The sequence below is a fragment of the Bemisia tabaci genome, chromosome 9 (genome assembly GCF_918797505.1).
Source record: "Bemisia tabaci chromosome 9, PGI_BMITA_v3".
In the NCBI taxonomy this organism is placed as follows: Eukaryota; Metazoa; Arthropoda; class Insecta; order Hemiptera; family Aleyrodidae; genus Bemisia; species Bemisia tabaci.
The window spans coordinates 9,345,216-9,362,940 of NC_092801.1; the positions used below are offsets into that span (position 1 = coordinate 9,345,216).

Consider the following 17,725-nt stretch of genomic DNA (forward strand, 5'->3'; position numbering starts at 1 on the left):
CTGAAACCCACGTTTTTTTTTTTGTTTTTCTTTCACTTACGGCTTTCTCACAAGTCTCGTTTTATACTCTTGAGATACATTTTTTCGTTTTTGCTATTTTAGTGATTTCATCTAAAAAAGTTTAGACGAATTTTGAAGGCAACTCGATTTCGAAAATTTAACATTAACTGCTCTCCTCGCTATTAAAACCGAAAAAAAGTGAAGCTGTGTAACATTCTGGATGTAATAAAAGTGTGCGAGAACTCGCCAAAGGCTAAATTACCCGTTACGGCAGTTAGTTTTACATCTTGACATTGCTAAAGTAACTGCTGTAGCAGTTGATACAGCAGTTTGTAAGTTCTCGCACACTTTTTTATATCCAGAATGTTAAATCAACTTCGCTTTTTTTCCAGTGGAGGCAAAACTACTGAAACATCTTTTGAAAACCTCAAAAATTTGCATGGACGGAGTATAAGTATTTAAAAATCCCAAATTCTGTTCGACCTCTCCTATTGACTCGATCCACTGTGCGACGCGATAATTTGTCGGGCGGACTAATTATGACAAAATTAAAAGTACACCGCCGGATCCGGAACTCGAATCGGTCGGCGGCTGATTGGCTCCTTTGATGGACCGTTGCACGCTTTCCTAGAAAATAGAGCTCAATTTGCTTGATCCAATGGACCGCTAATCCCTGACGTCAACCTTTTGATTCGCTTTTGTCCGTCCCGGGCTCCCGGATTAATCAACGTTTATTCTGCCGCTAGGATGACGTTTCCGCACAAAACATCCAGTTTTGACATTTCCGCACGGAAAACCTCGATTTACGCTTCCGCGCGCGGTTTTCCTACGGATGTTATTCCGCCTTGCGATTGAGAATAACGAGCGTCTGAAATTTGAGAAATTTCTCAGCAAAATAACACATATTAATTCAATAATTTTTCTATAGTTTCACTAAGCTCTTACAAATTTTTCTGGTGCCGTTTTTAGTCCGAGAGCCAGACGACTTTGAGTGACAAACTCGGGATACATGTTTTGACCCCCTAAATCGATAGCCTTGCATGCACTGAAACGGAAAATTTTTGTCTGCCGCCCTCTAGCCTGTGCCATCACCCTCATCTAGGCCCTCAAAGTGGTCCAAAAAACACCATCTGGTGACAAACTCCTGACGCTCGGCAGACAAGTCTATTATTAAAGATCATACCCAGGGTGACTAGAAAAACTTTGTCTGCCGCCTTCTAGCCTGTGCCATCACCCTCATCTAGGCCCTCAAAGTGGTCCAAAAAACACCATCTGGTGACAAACTCCTGACGCCTAGTGCGGTTGCAGATGTACTCCTGTGAGCAGCTTGTGTAATAAAGTTTGAATGATACATCATTCTCTTCGTTTTTTCGTGTAGAATCCGATTTTCGATGTTGTCAAGTCCAAAAATGATGCTGGTGCCCCCAATTCAAGATGGCGCCCAAAATGGCCGCCCCGGGGGTCAAAATTCCAAAATTTGAGAATATTGTCGAGTTTGGTATCCATTTATATGTAATTTTGGTCGTAGAATTCATATCTGGTGTCAAAAAATAATTTCAACCCCTTAGGGTCCGTCAAATCCAAGATGGCGGCCAAAATTTCAACTTTAATGATAATTACCCAAGATGCACCTTTCACTGTCGAATGACGTGTCTTCATTTATGTTAATTAGGTCAGAAAACCTACAAGGGAGGTCTACAATGCCACTGCACCCTATGGAGGGCCAGGGTTCACCCCCTCCTACCCCCAATATGGCCGCCGCGGAGGGCATAAATAGTGACATTCTCTCAGAACGTCATAGTAGGTGTCCATTCCTATGTAATTTGAGGCGTAAATTCCAAATTTCAAGTCATAAATCGCAAATGTGAGACTTGCAATGGCTTATACCCTATATGGGGCCAGGGGAACCCCCTCAACCCCCTCTTCTTTCTAATATGGCTGCCATGGGGGGCATAAATAGTGAAATTCTCTCAGGACGTCATGTGAGGTGTCGATTCATAACATTGGGACCATATACGTTTTCAGATCCCAGAAATCGTCCAGAATTAAGAAAACACATAACTTCCAAGGGAAATTATGAACTTGATTTATCGACTTTTTTCACCCTGAAATGTCCGCTATTCCAATATTCGCCCACATAGGAACAGTGAAATTCTCTCAAAGCGGCATAGTAGGTGTCGATTTGTTTTTAATCTGAGGCGTGGATTTCGAATCACAAGTCAAAACATGTAAATATCCCATAGTGACGAAAATACTTATATATGGCAACCGCTTTGGCCTACATTTTGGACTAAAAATGCTGCTTGGGTTCATTTTTGTCGAAAGAGCTGGAAATGAATTGGTGATTTTAATGGTAATTGACAAATTTCACGCGTATTCTTTTTCTATGTACGCAAAGGACTCAGATGGGCGTCTGTTTTTTTCATTTTTAAAAATTCCCACAAAAATATAATTTTTTTGCCGACGAAGTATGTATCTGCATTCAGAGTTCCTATGTTATTGTTTATGAACGCACTCAGTTTAATTGCAATTAAAACAACTGGATAATTGAGTGCTTTTTGTAGCGCAGGGTTTCGTCTCCTAGTAGAAGCGACACCTACAGTTTCCTGCGTTATCTGCAACAAAACGCACGCTCCTGCTAGAAGAAAATCGATTACAAAAAGAACCATCTATTATCCAGTTATCTAATAATGAAAGAACCAGAAACCAATATGAATCCTCTGTGTACATTTGAAAAAGAACACCGGTGAAATATGTCAATCACCATTAAATTATCCGATTCATTTCCAGCTCTTTCGACATAACTGAACCCAACCCAAGATGCATTCTTTATTCCAAGATGAAGGCCAGAGCGATTGCCATGCTTAAGTGTTTTTGTCACTTTGAGATATTGACGATTTCTGACTTAAAATTCGGAATCTACGCCTCAACTTACATGAGAATCGACACCTCACATGCCGCTTTGAGAGAATTTCACTGCAACTATGTCCCCCCGGCGGCCGTTTTGAAGAGGGTACGGGGTTGCTCCTGGCCCCCCGTAGGGGTAATGGCATTCCAGACCTCTAATTTGCGATTTCCGACTTGGAATTCCGAATCTACACCTCTATTTACATTAGAATCGACACCTCACATGCCGCTTTGAGAGAATTTCACTGCAACTATGCCCCCCCCCCCCCGGCGACCGTTTTGAAGAGGGTAGGGGGCTGCTCCTGGCCCCGCGTAGGGTGAAATGGCATTCCAGACCTCTAATTTGCGATTTTCAACTTGGAATTCGGAATATAAGCCTCTACTTACATAAGAATCGACACCTCACATGACGTCCTGAGAGAATTTCACTATTTATGCCCCCCATGGCAGCCATATTAGAAAGAAGAGGGGGTTGAGGGGGTTCCCCTGGCCCCATATAGGGTATAAGCCATTGCAAGTCTCACATTTGCGATTTATGACTTGAAATTTGGAATTTACGCCTCAAATTACATAGGAATGGACACCTACTATGACGTTCTGAGAGAATGTCACTATTTATGCCCTCCGCGGCGGCCATATTGGGGGTAGGAGGGGGTGAACCCTGGCCCTCCATAGGGTGCAGTGGCATTGTAGACCTCCCTTGTAGGTTTTCTGACCTAATTAACATAAATGAAGACACGTCATTCGACAGTGAAAGGTGCATCTTGGGTAATTATCATTAAAGTTGAAATTTTGGCCGCCATCTTGGATTTGACGGACCCTAAGGGGTTGAAATTATTTTTTGACACCAGATATGAATTCTACGACCAAAATTACATATAAATGGATACCAAACTCGACAATATTCTCAAATTTTGGAATTTTGACCCCCGGGGCGGCCATTTTGGGCGCCATCTTGAATTGGGGGCACCAGCATCATTTTTGGACTTGACAACATCGAAAATCGGATTCTACACGAAAAAACGAAGAGAATGATGTATCATTCAAACTTTATTACACAAGCTGCTCACAGGAGTACATCTGCAACCGCACTAGGCGTCAGGAGTTTGTCACCAGATGGTGTTTTTTGGACCACTTTGAGGGCCTAGATGAGGGTGATGGCACAGGCTAGAAGGCGGCAGACAAAGTTTTTCTAGTCACCCTGGGTATGATCTTTAATAATAGACTTGTCTGCCGAGCGTCAGGAGTTTGTCACCAGATGGTGTTTTTTGGACCACTTTGAGGGCCTAGATGAGGGTGATGGCACAGGCTAGAGGGCGGCAGACAAAAATTTTCCGTTTCAGTGCATGCAAGGCTATCGATTTAGGGGGTCAAAACATGTATCCCGAGTTTGTCACTCAAAGTCGTCTGGCTCTCGGACTATTTTGTTGTTAGGCAAAATATTTCTACGGATCAGGGTGTTTTCTTAGAAATTTTAAAGCCACCTGGTGCGAAAAAAAAGGGGGAAATTACTGAGTAAACGGAGTACGGACATATCTCACTGGTTAATGCGGGTAAATTTGCCTCCTAATTATCAATTGTTTGTTAGTAGATTTTTAGCGCTGAGTCCGAAATTGACCACAATTGTGCTCTGTCACTTCGATTTTCGCCAGAAAAATCGAATTTTCCCCTTAAAAAATGTAATATTGGCTGCTAAATCCGAAAAGGACCTCAGATTTTCTCCATCACATCATAAATAGATTTTTCGGAAAAATCGATTTCTCTCCGAAAAAGCTCGATTTTTGGGGAAAATCAGATTTTTGGAGGAAACTCGACGCGACACAGCAAAACGGAGGTCATTTTCTGATTCAGCGCTGAAATCTACCCAGGAACGAATTGATCACAGAAAGGAGGCAAATTTAAAAAAGTTTTTTTTTTCTTGACCAGTGCCTTCAATTTGTTCAATTTGAGGAAGTAGCGGAGGAGTTATGATAGAATTATTTAGTCCAAACGAGAGCTAAAGTGGAAAATGCCGACAAATGACGCCACAAAACGATGAATTTGTTTACATTTTGACATTTTTTTTTAAATTTTTGGAAACTTTGTATTATAATTCCAATATCCGACAAAATTTACTCAATATCTTCTAATAGGTCTATGAGCCACTGAGTTAGTGTTCAACATTATCCGAGCATCCTACATCGAAACACCGCTCACCGGTTACGGACAATAATCACCCTAAATAGCTCTGTTAAGAGTATGAGTTCAAATACCTTCAAGTTGTATAAGTATCGAATGATTGGTAGGTTTTAAAATATTTAATAATCATTTACAAGTATCTACTGATCACAAGCCGTCCAAGCTTACGCGACGGGCATCCGGCATATTGTGACTCTCAATATCTAGGATACAACTATTCGTACTTCATGGATGTGCGCGTTGCATAGTGACAACTTGAAGGCGTTTTGGCTCTTGTCCTATAACCCATAACGACAGCTGTGAGCTCCATTTGCTACTTCCGACCATAAAAGTGGCGTGCCTCGTGCGCACCTACGGCAGTTTTATAAATCACTCAAAATGCTTGAATAATGTCAGAAAACTCTTCAGAAAAATGTATTTTTTCCCTTAAATCTTAACAGACGCAATATCTAAAAAGGATTCACTCACCATAATTTTCAAAAGTTTTTTCAAGAGTCTCTTCAAAGCGCTTTTTAACGATTGCTTTTGGAAGAAATGCATTTCCCAGCCACAGACCAGAAACCGTAACCCCTTTTCCGATCTCGCTAGACTATCCTTCCTCTTCCCCCTTTCATTTTCTGCGTGGATGGGAACGCGATAAATTCTCGATCGAGCGGATAACAGGTGGACTCAGAAACTACCAGATTTACGGTACCCGTCAGGCTCTCGGCGCTATCTCGCGGATTAAAGGTAAATCCCCGAGTTCACAAATCACGGAGCGACACCGTAATCGGGCAACTTTTAATTGATTTTTGAGCCGTAAACAGCGCACCTAATAGGGCTTCAGCTGCCCTTTTTTTAACGACGAGCACTTAACAGCGTCGCCTTGTTTCGTGGATTTTTCACGGTTTTGCTGGAAGAACAAATGACCGCTACACATGATACGAATTTAAGCATTCTGATTGTTTTTCTCATTGGAATTTCACGTGAAATACGATTTGTACAGCGGAAATGGAGCATTTGCCCACATATTGTTTATCGCTTCATCTGGAAATGATAGATGAGCTAAATTCGGAGTATTTTTTATATTTTTTTCTGATTTGGAAAATAGTAGAGAAACGTTTAAAAGTGAGAAAATGATCCGCCTTATGACGTCACCTAGCGACATTTCTCATTTAAACACATGCATTTTGGAAGATTGGATCCTTTGGTCATATGTTCTCCAACAGTTTTTTTTTTTTTTTTTTTTTTTTTTTTTCAATTTATAAACCATGGATATCCTCCTGTTCATTTCACTCTATGCTTCCCACTTAAACACAAAATTCTTCAAAATTCAGACACCAGTAAATTCTCCATTATGAAAAGTAACTCCAAATCAAGATAAGAATGTATTTCGCTGTAAGATTTTCCATGTCAGCGCATAATTAAGCGGTCAAAACTTGCAACACGATTTTGTCACTAAATATCGTCTGGTTTTCAGCTTAAGAGTTCCATCTACAAGCTCCCATTCCTAAAGAATATACGGCCGATGTGAACAGATACAATGCAGAGAAAATAGAGGTATGACTTGGAATTTCGATTATGATTTTGATCCTTGCTCTATTGATGAAATCTTTAAGTACTTAAACCCCTTACTTAATTTGTGGAGACTACTTTGTAAGGACTTATTAAACCGCGGTTGATAAATCGCCTTGTTGGCGAAAGGAAGATACTATTCACGCAAGTATACTTTTTTGCCTAGCTTACAATTAGAAGGCGCATTTTCCCCAGTCAATTTTCGTCGATTTCTGGGTTAAGTTACTGTACTGCCTCCACGAGAGGATGTAGAAAGTTTTTAGCCTTCCTAACTTGCTCATTCCCCTCACAAATACCTTTTTCTTAAGTTTTTGGGACCAAAGTCAATTTCCGCAATAATAGCAAGTTGAAAAGTCATAGATCTTGAAATGAAGTAATTGTTATTGTAAAATTCATCAAACGAAACAAAAAATTAAAGTCTGATGGATTCTGTTTTTCTGTTATTTTATTAGACAAATTTGTACAAAAACACCTGGGTTTTCAAACATTTGAGGATTAAATGGTCTCGGGTTTTAAAAAGTTATTTGCTTCAAGCTGATGGGCAAATCTTTAAGATCAGACTCACACTCACTTTAAAATATTACAATATTTTAAAAATAATATTAGTACATTAAAAGTATGAAAGCTATGAGCTAGCAGACAAACGTCTACGATAATAAGCCTTGGGCTTCTGAAATACCTATTATAAAATTGTGTTTCTTTCAAACGAAAAGAATTCTTAACAGTAACAAAACATGTAGACGAAATATTTAAATATGTAGAGGACCTACATATAAAAAGATCCCCTTCGGTATACGTGAAAGACAAAAGTTTAGGCTCACATTGAGCTTGTAAAAATACATGAACAATTTAAAGCACCAAATAATTGATTTTGATTTGCAGGTTATGAAGCGCACAAATTACAAACATGTTTCAATAAAATGCAAGGTATGACACTAAAACCAATACAACATATTCTATCTAACATTTATTATTTTTAATATTATTTGTAAAATTAAAATAGAGACATTTATAGTTTCGCATTGGACTGTTTTTCCTTCTAATAAGTCATAAGCCCCTTGAAAAAATCAATAATGAGACTACTTCATCATCAATCGTATGTAAGTTTCTGTTTTATAGATACTAACAATAATTACATCACAACAATTTAAAAAAATAAACTATATTTTCTCGCGTATGATTCATACCTAAATTGAATTAAGGCATTATCGCATTAGACTAGGAACTGTAAAATAGGTCATAAAACATACGCGGAATATGTAAGGTATCAATGAAGGGGAAAAAAGGTTAACCACTAACAAGTCTCAATTTTGAGATTGGACTTCTCTCCGGTTAGAAGTGAAATCAATGCACCTAAAATTTTAGCAGCACAAGTTCAGAGACATGAGAAGTAAAAAAAAAAAAAAAATAAGTAAATATTTTTGCGTGTAGAGGAATAATCGTAAGCCATTGGCCACAAGGAAAATAATCATTACAAGTATCACGGGAAATCTTTTCGTTGGGCTGAAGGTACAAATTTTAACAGGTAGGTATTTTGAATTTTTAGCATTCCCTACAGCTCAGTTGAACAAACTAAACTGATTTTGAACTATTTTAAACCGATAGTTTTCATATACATACCGCATACACATTTGTTAGAATTTATTTTTTTCCTCTCCTTCGATATAATACTCAGTAACTCATAGGTAAGAGATTGCTGATCATTTGAATTTATTTCAAAAACCAATAAGGACAGGAACTCCGAATGATGACCTAATATATAATAATAACTTTTAGAGAGTAATCCTTAAGAGTAATTTAAAAATAATTTCTTGTGCAATAGTTTTTTTTTTCACTCTCGCTCTTTAAAATGAGACATGTGTGCTATCTGTTGTACCTATCTCTGAAAACTAATTATCAAAAATAGCACGGATCAGTAGAATGACAAATTTGAAAATAAGATCAATTTTCATTGAAAAAATGTTTGATGAACAATTGCACAGTGAACAACAATCAAGAACATGAGGCACTTTTAAAACGATTTTTTAAGTCAATAAATAATGATTTTCACTTACATTACTTATTTATTTTTCCAATTTAAAAATTGTCAGATTACTTTGCATTTTTTTCTTTTACAAACATCAAAATTAATATTCAAATTTGGCAGATTTTTTTGAACGATCGCTGCCACTGGAAAAATTCCCTGTTCCATTTTATAATGTCCAAAGCATGCGGCATGAGCGATAACAGGTTTCAAATAAACCTACGAACAATCACAAACACATTCAGCGCAATCAGCGCAATCACCTCCATCACAACATCCATCACCGCAACAATCACCATTGCTTGCATGACTTCCACCGCCCCCACAACAGTCACAAAATCCATCATGATCACTTGCTCCATCCCCGCCACTGCTAACAGGCAAAAAACAACCCTCACAACATCCATTGGAACTATTTCTAACCCCCACATCGGAATCATCATCCGATGAACAGCAACATTTCTGACATACATGACACGTGCACCAAATACAGAGACATGTTCTTCCACATTGGGTGCAAAGCAGACAGCCGAGAATCGCAAAGATTATGAACAAAGCGCATGTGACCGCGAGGATTTGTATGGTGTTTGGGGCTGCAGTTTGCATCATTGCCTCAGGCGCAGGCGCAGAACCCCACAAGCCTCCTTTACATCTGATATTATTTACGAGCATCTCGATGGTGTCACTTGTCAGTAGTATCTGCTCATCTACAGAGTCTTGTGAATCCGTCAGATCCAAAAGAGTATCATTTTTTAATAACCTCTTAACTCCAACTACTTTTTTATAGTCCTCTTTTCTACTTAAAAATGATCCGATCATGCTCCCTGGTTGCTCGCTACAATTGCACGAACAACTGTCGAACGTTTCACAAGACTTTCGAGCACTGGCGAATAGTGTCTCTCTGTTGTCAACGCTCACTTGGTAGTCTCCAAATGTCCCCCTTTCCGGCCGTCCGAACTCTGAGCTTTCAACGGGATAAAAATCATCCCCATATTTTAGCAGCGAACGAGGTGCAGCCTTATCAAACTCAGATTCGTTGATTTCTAAAGTCACATCGTCTTTTGAATCCGTCCCTACATTGTCGCATTCGGAGTGGACAATACGACCTTGTCTTGGAGAATCTAATCTACTGAGATAAAATTTAAGCTGTCTTCGGTTTGATGATTGTCTCCACACACCTGACAACTTTCCTTTTTTTCGTGCTATCGCATAATGCGCGCATTTCCCTCCTGATTGATCTTGGCATTCTTGACATACATTTTGAATTGTGTCACTGTACGGTTTACTGGTCAAAAAACAATATGTCCCTTCATTGACGGAGAGAGTGTCATTCCCTTCCAAACACTCGTGCGGTGCTGTACAAAAACTGAGCTCATAGTCGGCTGTATAATATTGTAGTTGGTATCTTATCTCAATACTCACATCTATCAGCGTTAGCGGAATACGTTCTTTGGAGTCTTCAAAGCATATATTTTGCCCCTTATGCATTTTGAGTGACTCAGGTCTGATTCCGTGCGATAAAATTTGTACTACTAAGTCACACGAGCTAACATACAATGGCAATGCAAGTAGAGTAATGATCAGCCCAAGCAGAGAAATTCTGTCACGAGGAAGAGCTCTAGCACTTTTAGAGGTTTGACGTCTACTTCGATCTTCGTTTTCACCAGTTTCACCTGTTTGCTCGATTGCAGAAAACATGATTGTTACAGGAGCTCTCCAACTTGAAGGCGTTCGACATGCAACCGTGACCAGAAAAAGACAAAACGCACCTGAAAGGAACTTATTGTGTAGAGATTCTGCTCAGAATCTTAGAATACTGTTTGTAAGCCGGCATCAACCATTGCGATGTCTTTAAAATTTTCAATTGACGAGGCTGAAGGATTTGGAGCTTGAAGTTACTATCCATCCACTCCTTGGCGCATCAAATTCCTGAAACATGCAATAATTTAGGATGAACATTATTGAGAGAGTAGTACCGTATGCTAAAATGATTACAAAAGAAGAATCTCGGTAGTATACAGTTTCATTAAAGGTTATATACTTATATGTTGTTTACATGCATAACTACGAGCCACGCCTAACGGAAATTTGATTTGATATATTACGATCCCACGATTTTAGCTAATTTCTCTTTCTTATCTCGATTAAAATACCAAATTTTCTCTTGTCATGAACTACGCGGCTCTCATATTTCATAATATAATAATTTTAGATCATTTTTATGCAGAAATTACGATTACAGCGACAGACATCGAAACTGGAGTCTGAAGTGACGGTTATAATCGAAGTGCGAGGAAAATTGTCATTTAAGGTGTTTCTGAAATAAACATCGTCGAGTTGAAATAATCCACAATGGCTAAAAAAATGTCTGTGCTATGAAAATGTTTATGTGTAATCGTTTGAAAATTATCCATCGTTTAGCGGTTCCAAATTTTACTCAGACTAAAATTGCATTGGAAAAACGCTCAAGTATTTGGAGGTAAAGACGCAAGTGAACGAGTAAATATGATAAAAGTTGTTATTATGTATTTACATATATTTTTCTAGTGTAAACATTATTTTCAGTTACGGTTAAAGATTGTAGAAAAACACATTGAAACACACGATTAATACACACGAGAAATTAGAGCCAGAATAAGTGGAACGGCACGGCCCACGATCTTTCCCGCCTCTATTCAAATTCAAAGGGGTCCCGCTTTTGCCGCGAAACCTTCAACCAATGGGAGGCGTGGCTTTATTTTTAGCCGCGAGCGCTCCGTCTCAACGTCTTTGTCGCATTGATGTCGCATATGCACGAGCATTATTCGATGAAATCATGAAAACTTGGAATGCACGAAACAATGCTGATTAATAATTTAATAATACCTCAAAATATATGACTAGACGATAGAAACACTTAACCAAAACATGAAGTAACTATATGGCCTTGATAAAAGTAAACAATAGAGTTTATTCTTCATATTCCACCTCACTCTCACAGCGTTGCGAAGAGAAAAGCAGTAGTAACTTTAAAAAAAAATCACGCACAAGGTTTGAATCAAGAAAATAAATAGTAAATAATGATAGAATCCGAACCAAAACAAGAATTATCACGGGTAACGGGCGACGCACATTCTAACCTCTAAAGTAGCAGCGTTGGACGGGGCACAACACTCCACAAGTTTCCGTAGATTGGCGGCAACTTCAAATTCTAGCACTGTTGGGCTTACGAGTATAACTTAGGAAAGGGATTGTCCCAAGAACGGTTTCTCTTACACCCACCTGTTGATTTCCACCAAATTTTACATTTTGATGGCACTATATTTTATCAGTCATTTCCAAAAATTGTAGCCCCTCCCTCAAATTTTGGGGAGGGGGAGGGGGAGGGGGAGGTCAAAGTTGAAGAATTCGATTGCCCATATCTTTAAAACAGTTGAAGATTTCTCTACCCGGTTTGGACGAAATTACTCCAGAAAATGTCTTCTTTTATGTAATATCAAACGTTTTTCGAAATTAGACTAACATCTCAGATATGAGCATATTTTTGAAACAAATTGCAAAGAGGGCAATTTTTTTAAAAAAAAATTATGAAATCTAGAAATGACCGTATTCTTCATTGTAATAAAAATTATGTATATTATATTATTTTGCAATATTTTTTCGTGACATTAGCGTAAACCGCATGCTGGAGAGATTTTCATATTGGGAGTTTGGGAGTTATAACCTCCGGAGCATGGCTATCTCGACCGTGATTGGACCTCGCTCACTTAAATTTTCCGCATCGCTCGGTTCAGGGCTCCGTGGCTCAATTTTTGTGATCGGTGATTTCAAAACTTCACTAATTAGTACTTTGCCTTTTTTTTTTAAAAAAAAAAAAAAAAAAAAAATTTCTCCATCTAAAACTTTCAACTCCTTACAATCTTATAATTTTCCACGTAGAGAAATTTGCAAACGTCACAGGAAATCATTCTCGTACCCGCGCGTTCTCATTACATGTGCTTGCTTAAGAAATTCGCTTCCATTATTTGGGGGCATATGAGCCATGTTGAGAGGTGGATGGCAATATTCTTTTTAAAAGTTATGAGTTTCATTGATATGAACATTGCCCGATCAAAATCCAACCTCTGGATAACTTTTGCCCTTCAGTACCCTCAGAGGGTTCAGATGAACTGGACTACATCTTGCAAATTGGAACTACAATTTCTGCCTCAGTTTAGAAACACCGTGCGTGTCATCAGTTTTTCTATGCGTATAAGTGCTTTTACAGATTAGCCAGAAATTTTAATTCTTAATTACAAAATACAATCCAAGTAAAGCACCCGAATCCTTCTCTTCTGCATTCAAACTAATTGGACTGCATTTTGAAATAAGGAACTACAATACCTGGCTCATGGGTAAAAAACTTATGAGCATAGGAAAACTAATGGTTTATACGTTGTTTCTAAGTTGAGCCAAGATTGGTACTCATCTTCTTGCCTTCTCTTTTTCCCGATCGCTCTTAAAAAGTTATTTTTAGTGATAGCATTGATAGCAATTTTTCGCCAATAACCACGAGTTTGGACCCTGGGCGGCCTGCGCCGTGCTTGCGAGAAACGGACACAAGAAGTTAAAACGCCTTCAATTTCGCACATATGCTACACGCGCATTTATGAAGCTCAAATAATTGCATTCAGGCGTTCAACGAAAGGCAATGTGTTAATAACTAGTAAGAGCTCTCTTCTTCTCTTCTGATCGTTCCTTTTTGCCCTTTGGAAGAAAACCTGGATGTTCTTCTTGTTTTTTTTAGTTTTTTTTTAGATACAATTCAAATGATTAAATTTTGAAAAAAAAAAGTTAATGAGTAATTTACCAGGATTGTTTTCTTGTGTTTCTGCCATTCGACCAATGTTAATTTTAAACACGCACATCTTGTTTAAAGTTGATTTCCAAACTTTCAAAAATTTGATTTCCTTTGCAAACTTGAGTTGATTGCGTTATTCGTAGTTCTCTTGAAATTTTGAAAAGAATACATGTAAGATTGTCCTTTAATTCATACCTTGTTTAGAGGTCCATTGAACCATGTATTTCCCAAATCACGTAAGCGCCAAAATTGCGAATGCGAGAAAAACAAGAAATCCCGTTTTATTTGCCATGCTGACGTTCTTCGAAATCCAAAAAATGAAATTTTTTGAAGACTACTCTGAAATCGAATATGATTGATTATACCGGAGAAAATGAAGAAAAATCAACCCGTCTACCACTAATATAGAGATTGTCGCTTACGTGACTTGGAAAATAATCGGTTCAATTATTGCACTGCCTCGTTGATGAAACACACTTCTAAAAATCGTAGACAAAAAATAACACGCAGGTGATTCGATGGACGCCATATGTCGTGTCAGAACGGCATGCGATATATCGCATCAATTGGTTCCATTTTTTCAGCCATTTGTCATTTTTCTCCAATTTTGAGATCGCGATTCTGTTGTCAGGACACTAAAGCACTCAATAACCAATTTTAACAAAGAAATTCAACGTACTAAAGGTGTGGTTTTTTTAGAGAGAAAACATCGCATTCCATACTGATATCGAAACCGCACTCGAATGCGACATTATCTCTCTAAAAAAACCACGCCTTTAATACGTTGAATTTCTTTGTTAAAATTGGTGAGTGCCTACGTCTCCTGACAACAGAATTGCGATCTCAAAATTGGAGAAAAATGACGAGTAGCTGAAAAAATGGAACCAATTGATGCGATATATCGCATGCCGTTCTGACACGACATATGGCGTCCATCGAATCACCTTAACCTTCTTACTATTAATCCTTAAACCACGCGACAATAAAATGGACACTGAATTCGCGAATCGACGGAAGAAGGTAGTGCGACGTCGACGAACTGCAACTTGGTTGACTGCGGGCTCGATGACACCATTAGCGTGTGTGTAAAGTTCAATACGCTATCGCAGTGCTCGGCCAGTGAAAGTTGCCGACAGAAAAATGTCCGCTAAAGTCGTTGTCCCTGCGACGCACAGTGGATCGAGTCAATCAGAGAGATCAGACATGGAACTTTTGACCAAAATTGCACATCGTCACCTTCCAGGCAAAGTATCACAAGCGCCATGCGACGTTTAAAAATTTCCGCCACCATTTTATTTCTTTACTGAGAAATTGTTGGTTGAATCTGTTTGGAAATTTCACTAAATTTTATCGGCAGCACAAAGAAAATTCAGTGAAATTTTCGGACAGCTTCGTTGAACAATTTCTCTGTAAAAAAATAAAATGGCGGCGGAAATTTTTAAACGTCGCATTGCGCTTGTGATACTTTGCCTGGAAGGTGACGACATGCTGATGTTTAATTCGTCACATTTTAAATTTCTTGGGGTGTTCTTAGAGGAAAATACCACGAGGAAACCAATTTAATCACTTTTAAAATGTCAAAATTTTGTACAAATGGAGTTATAAGCTTTTAAAGTTTCCAAACTTTGTCCGACCTTTCTCACTGACTCGACCCACTGTGCGACGTAAGGGCGTACCTCTATTCCGCCATGAGCCCCGGAAAGCATAGAATAATACGAAGAACAGGGTCCACGTGAACACTGAGATACGCTCTTGTGTCAAAGAGGCGATGAAGAGCGGGATAGGACAGGAGTGCCACACAGTGGATCGAGTCAATCAGTGCGGCCGGACATTAATATTTTAAATAAAACTGCAAATGTTTATGTTTATTTCGTCACATTAAAAAAAAGGTTTAAATTCTTATTTAGAAATAAGAGTGTGGAGTAACATGAGGTTTCAAAATAGCGCTAGTTTTACTATAAAACAAATAACATTTTTTTACGATTTTTCGTTTTTAATTATTTTATTAATTTTGGTGTTTGTTGTGTATATAATGGTTTATTTAACATTTGAGTCTTTGATTAAATGTTATGATTTAGATAATCAAACTATATAGTCTTTTTGAACAATTTTGCCTCTAGTAATTTTAGATTTCTTACCTTTTCCCTCTATCCGAATCTTGTTTTTATTGGATGAAATGAATAGATTGATTTAGATGGATGAATTTAAGAATGTATTAAGGAGTGTTTTTAGAAGAAAATTTCACGAGGAAACCAGTGGAACCGTTTTTAAAAACCTCAAAGTTTTGTACAAACGGAGGTGTAAGCTTTTAAAGTTTCCAAATTTTCTCCGACCTTTCCCATTGACTCGATCCACTGTGTGCCGCGACCGGACCGGACACCCTCCTCTTCTGGTACATCCCTCGCCTCATCCCGAGCAAGGTATGTTTACAAACTCGCACATGTAGTGTATACTGCCATGCCAAGAAAGAACGCCGCTTGAGCCTTCGAACGTTGAAAATGTTTGCTAATGAAACAAGGTTTATTTTTTTTCATTTAAAAAAAAAAAAAAAAAAAAAAAATGAATAAATAAGTAAATAAATAAATGTGACTAGGTACTAGAATCCCTAGAAGGGCTCCTAGAATCTCAAAGGGAATATTTTCCCCAATTTATTTGTAGTATTTCTAAACATTTAAAGGAAACATATGAATACATTTCATCCAAAATAAATATTTTTTCCAAGCAAGGAATGTAGAGGAAGGTTAATAAGTGGAACTTACCCGGTCAACTTGGTATTTTCGTAAACAAAGCAACAAGGGTTTACCAAACACATTCAAATAATCACGTCTAAAACTTTTACTTCCTCTAATTTAGGACAAAATTGATCTTTTCATGTAAATAAAGATGTAAAGTCAATTAAAAGAAACATATGAATAAATTTCACGGACTCTTTCGTTCCTTACGTGATCTCTCCTCGAGATTCCGGCTGATCTTCGCCAGAAATCCATCTCAGTTGCCTTAAGAATCTTTTTGGTACGCTCTTTCATGGGCCACACTTCACTGCCGTAGGTCAGAATGCTTTTGATTATGGTGTTATAAATCATTCTCTTTTTTTCTTTAGAGATACTTTGATCCCAAAGAATCCTATTTAACATAGCAATAGCTTTCCTTCCCTGCAGGTTTCGATCTTTTATGGCTTGGTCCATCTTTCCATCCTGGGATACTCGAACTCCTAAATATTACGAAGAGTCCGAAACGAAAGAACGAAAGAGTCCGTGAGGTCATGAACGCCGAGCAGAACATCGTGCATGAAATTATGACCTAACAGCTTGTCTGGTATGGTCATGTTCAACGAATGGCGGATGATATATCATCCGCCTAAGAAGGTGCTAGATTGGGTTCCTCCTGGGAGAAGACGTAGGGGACGCCCAGCAAAATTGTGGATTGGTAGCATTCAAAATGAAATCACAAGATGCCATCTACCAGATGACCTCTGGATCAATAGGCAAGGATGGCGATCAGGTATCGCAGAGCGCCCGAGCGCGCTGTAAAGCGACTGGAATGTATGTATGAATAAATTTCATCCAAAATGAATATTTTTTCCAAGCGAGGAATGTAGAGGAAGGTAAATAAGTGGAACTTACCTGGTCTACTTGGTATGTTCGTAAACAAAGCAACAAGGGTGAACCAAACACATTTAAATGATCACGCCATAAACTGTTACTTCCCCTAATTTAGGAGAAAATTGCTCTTTTCATGTAAATGAAGATGTAAAGTCTTTAGTAATTTAATCAAGTCTGTGATTACAACGTATAAGTGAACAATTCGTCACAAAACTGACTCATAACCTCGATTGTCAGATTCCGATGAAGAGCTTCACGCATGATGTGTGATTAGTGTATGTGACGTGGTGAGATAAACGAAAGAACGGGTGGATTCAGATCCATTCTGAAGCATTATCTGGTTCTTGTGGAATGGAATAAGCACTCCATGTAGACTTTCCATAATGATGTATACTTAGGGTACTCTACTCACATTGTCGGATTTCTTAAAATGACCGTGCACTCGACAGCATTCAGTTAAAGTAACATTGGTCACGATCAGATATGGAGAATCGTAATGCATGTCCAAAGCCAAAGTGCGATACAACGTATCTCCATCAGAGTCGGATCAAGCAATCTGGCAACATCGGATTTCCTTAAATTTAAAGCTATGTTGAATAATCGATTCTTGTCGGAGCACCTGACAAGAATCCTTCAAGAATC

At 38.4% G+C, this 17,725-nt stretch overlaps 2 protein-coding genes across 6 annotated transcripts in view; one reads left to right on the forward strand and one right to left on the reverse strand.

The window, feature by feature from the left end:
* The window catches only part of LOC109030883 (facilitated trehalose transporter Tret1), a 96,173-nt gene that overhangs the window by 32,614 nt on the left and 45,834 nt on the right, over positions 1-17,725 (forward strand). The window lies entirely within an intron of this gene.
* LOC109030882 (uncharacterized) lies at positions 7,067-17,365 on the reverse strand. 4 transcript variants are annotated; one of them, XM_019042077.2, is made up of 2 exons: positions 17,105-17,365; positions 7,067-10,591 (listed from the first exon to the last, which is right to left on the reverse strand). In XM_019042077.2, the coding sequence occupies exon 2, from the start codon at positions 10,358-10,360 to the stop codon at positions 8,882-8,884; it is 1,479 nt and encodes a 492-aa protein (XP_018897622.2). In that variant the 5' UTR covers positions 10,361-10,591; positions 17,105-17,365; the 3' UTR covers positions 7,067-8,881. The 4 variants fall into 4 exon arrangements, with proteins under 4 accessions (XP_018897622.2, XP_072160076.1, XP_018897623.2 ...); XM_072303975.1 differs by lacking the exon at positions 17,105-17,365 and adding an exon at positions 11,564-12,495; XM_019042078.2 differs by lacking the exon at positions 17,105-17,365 and adding an exon at positions 11,528-12,495.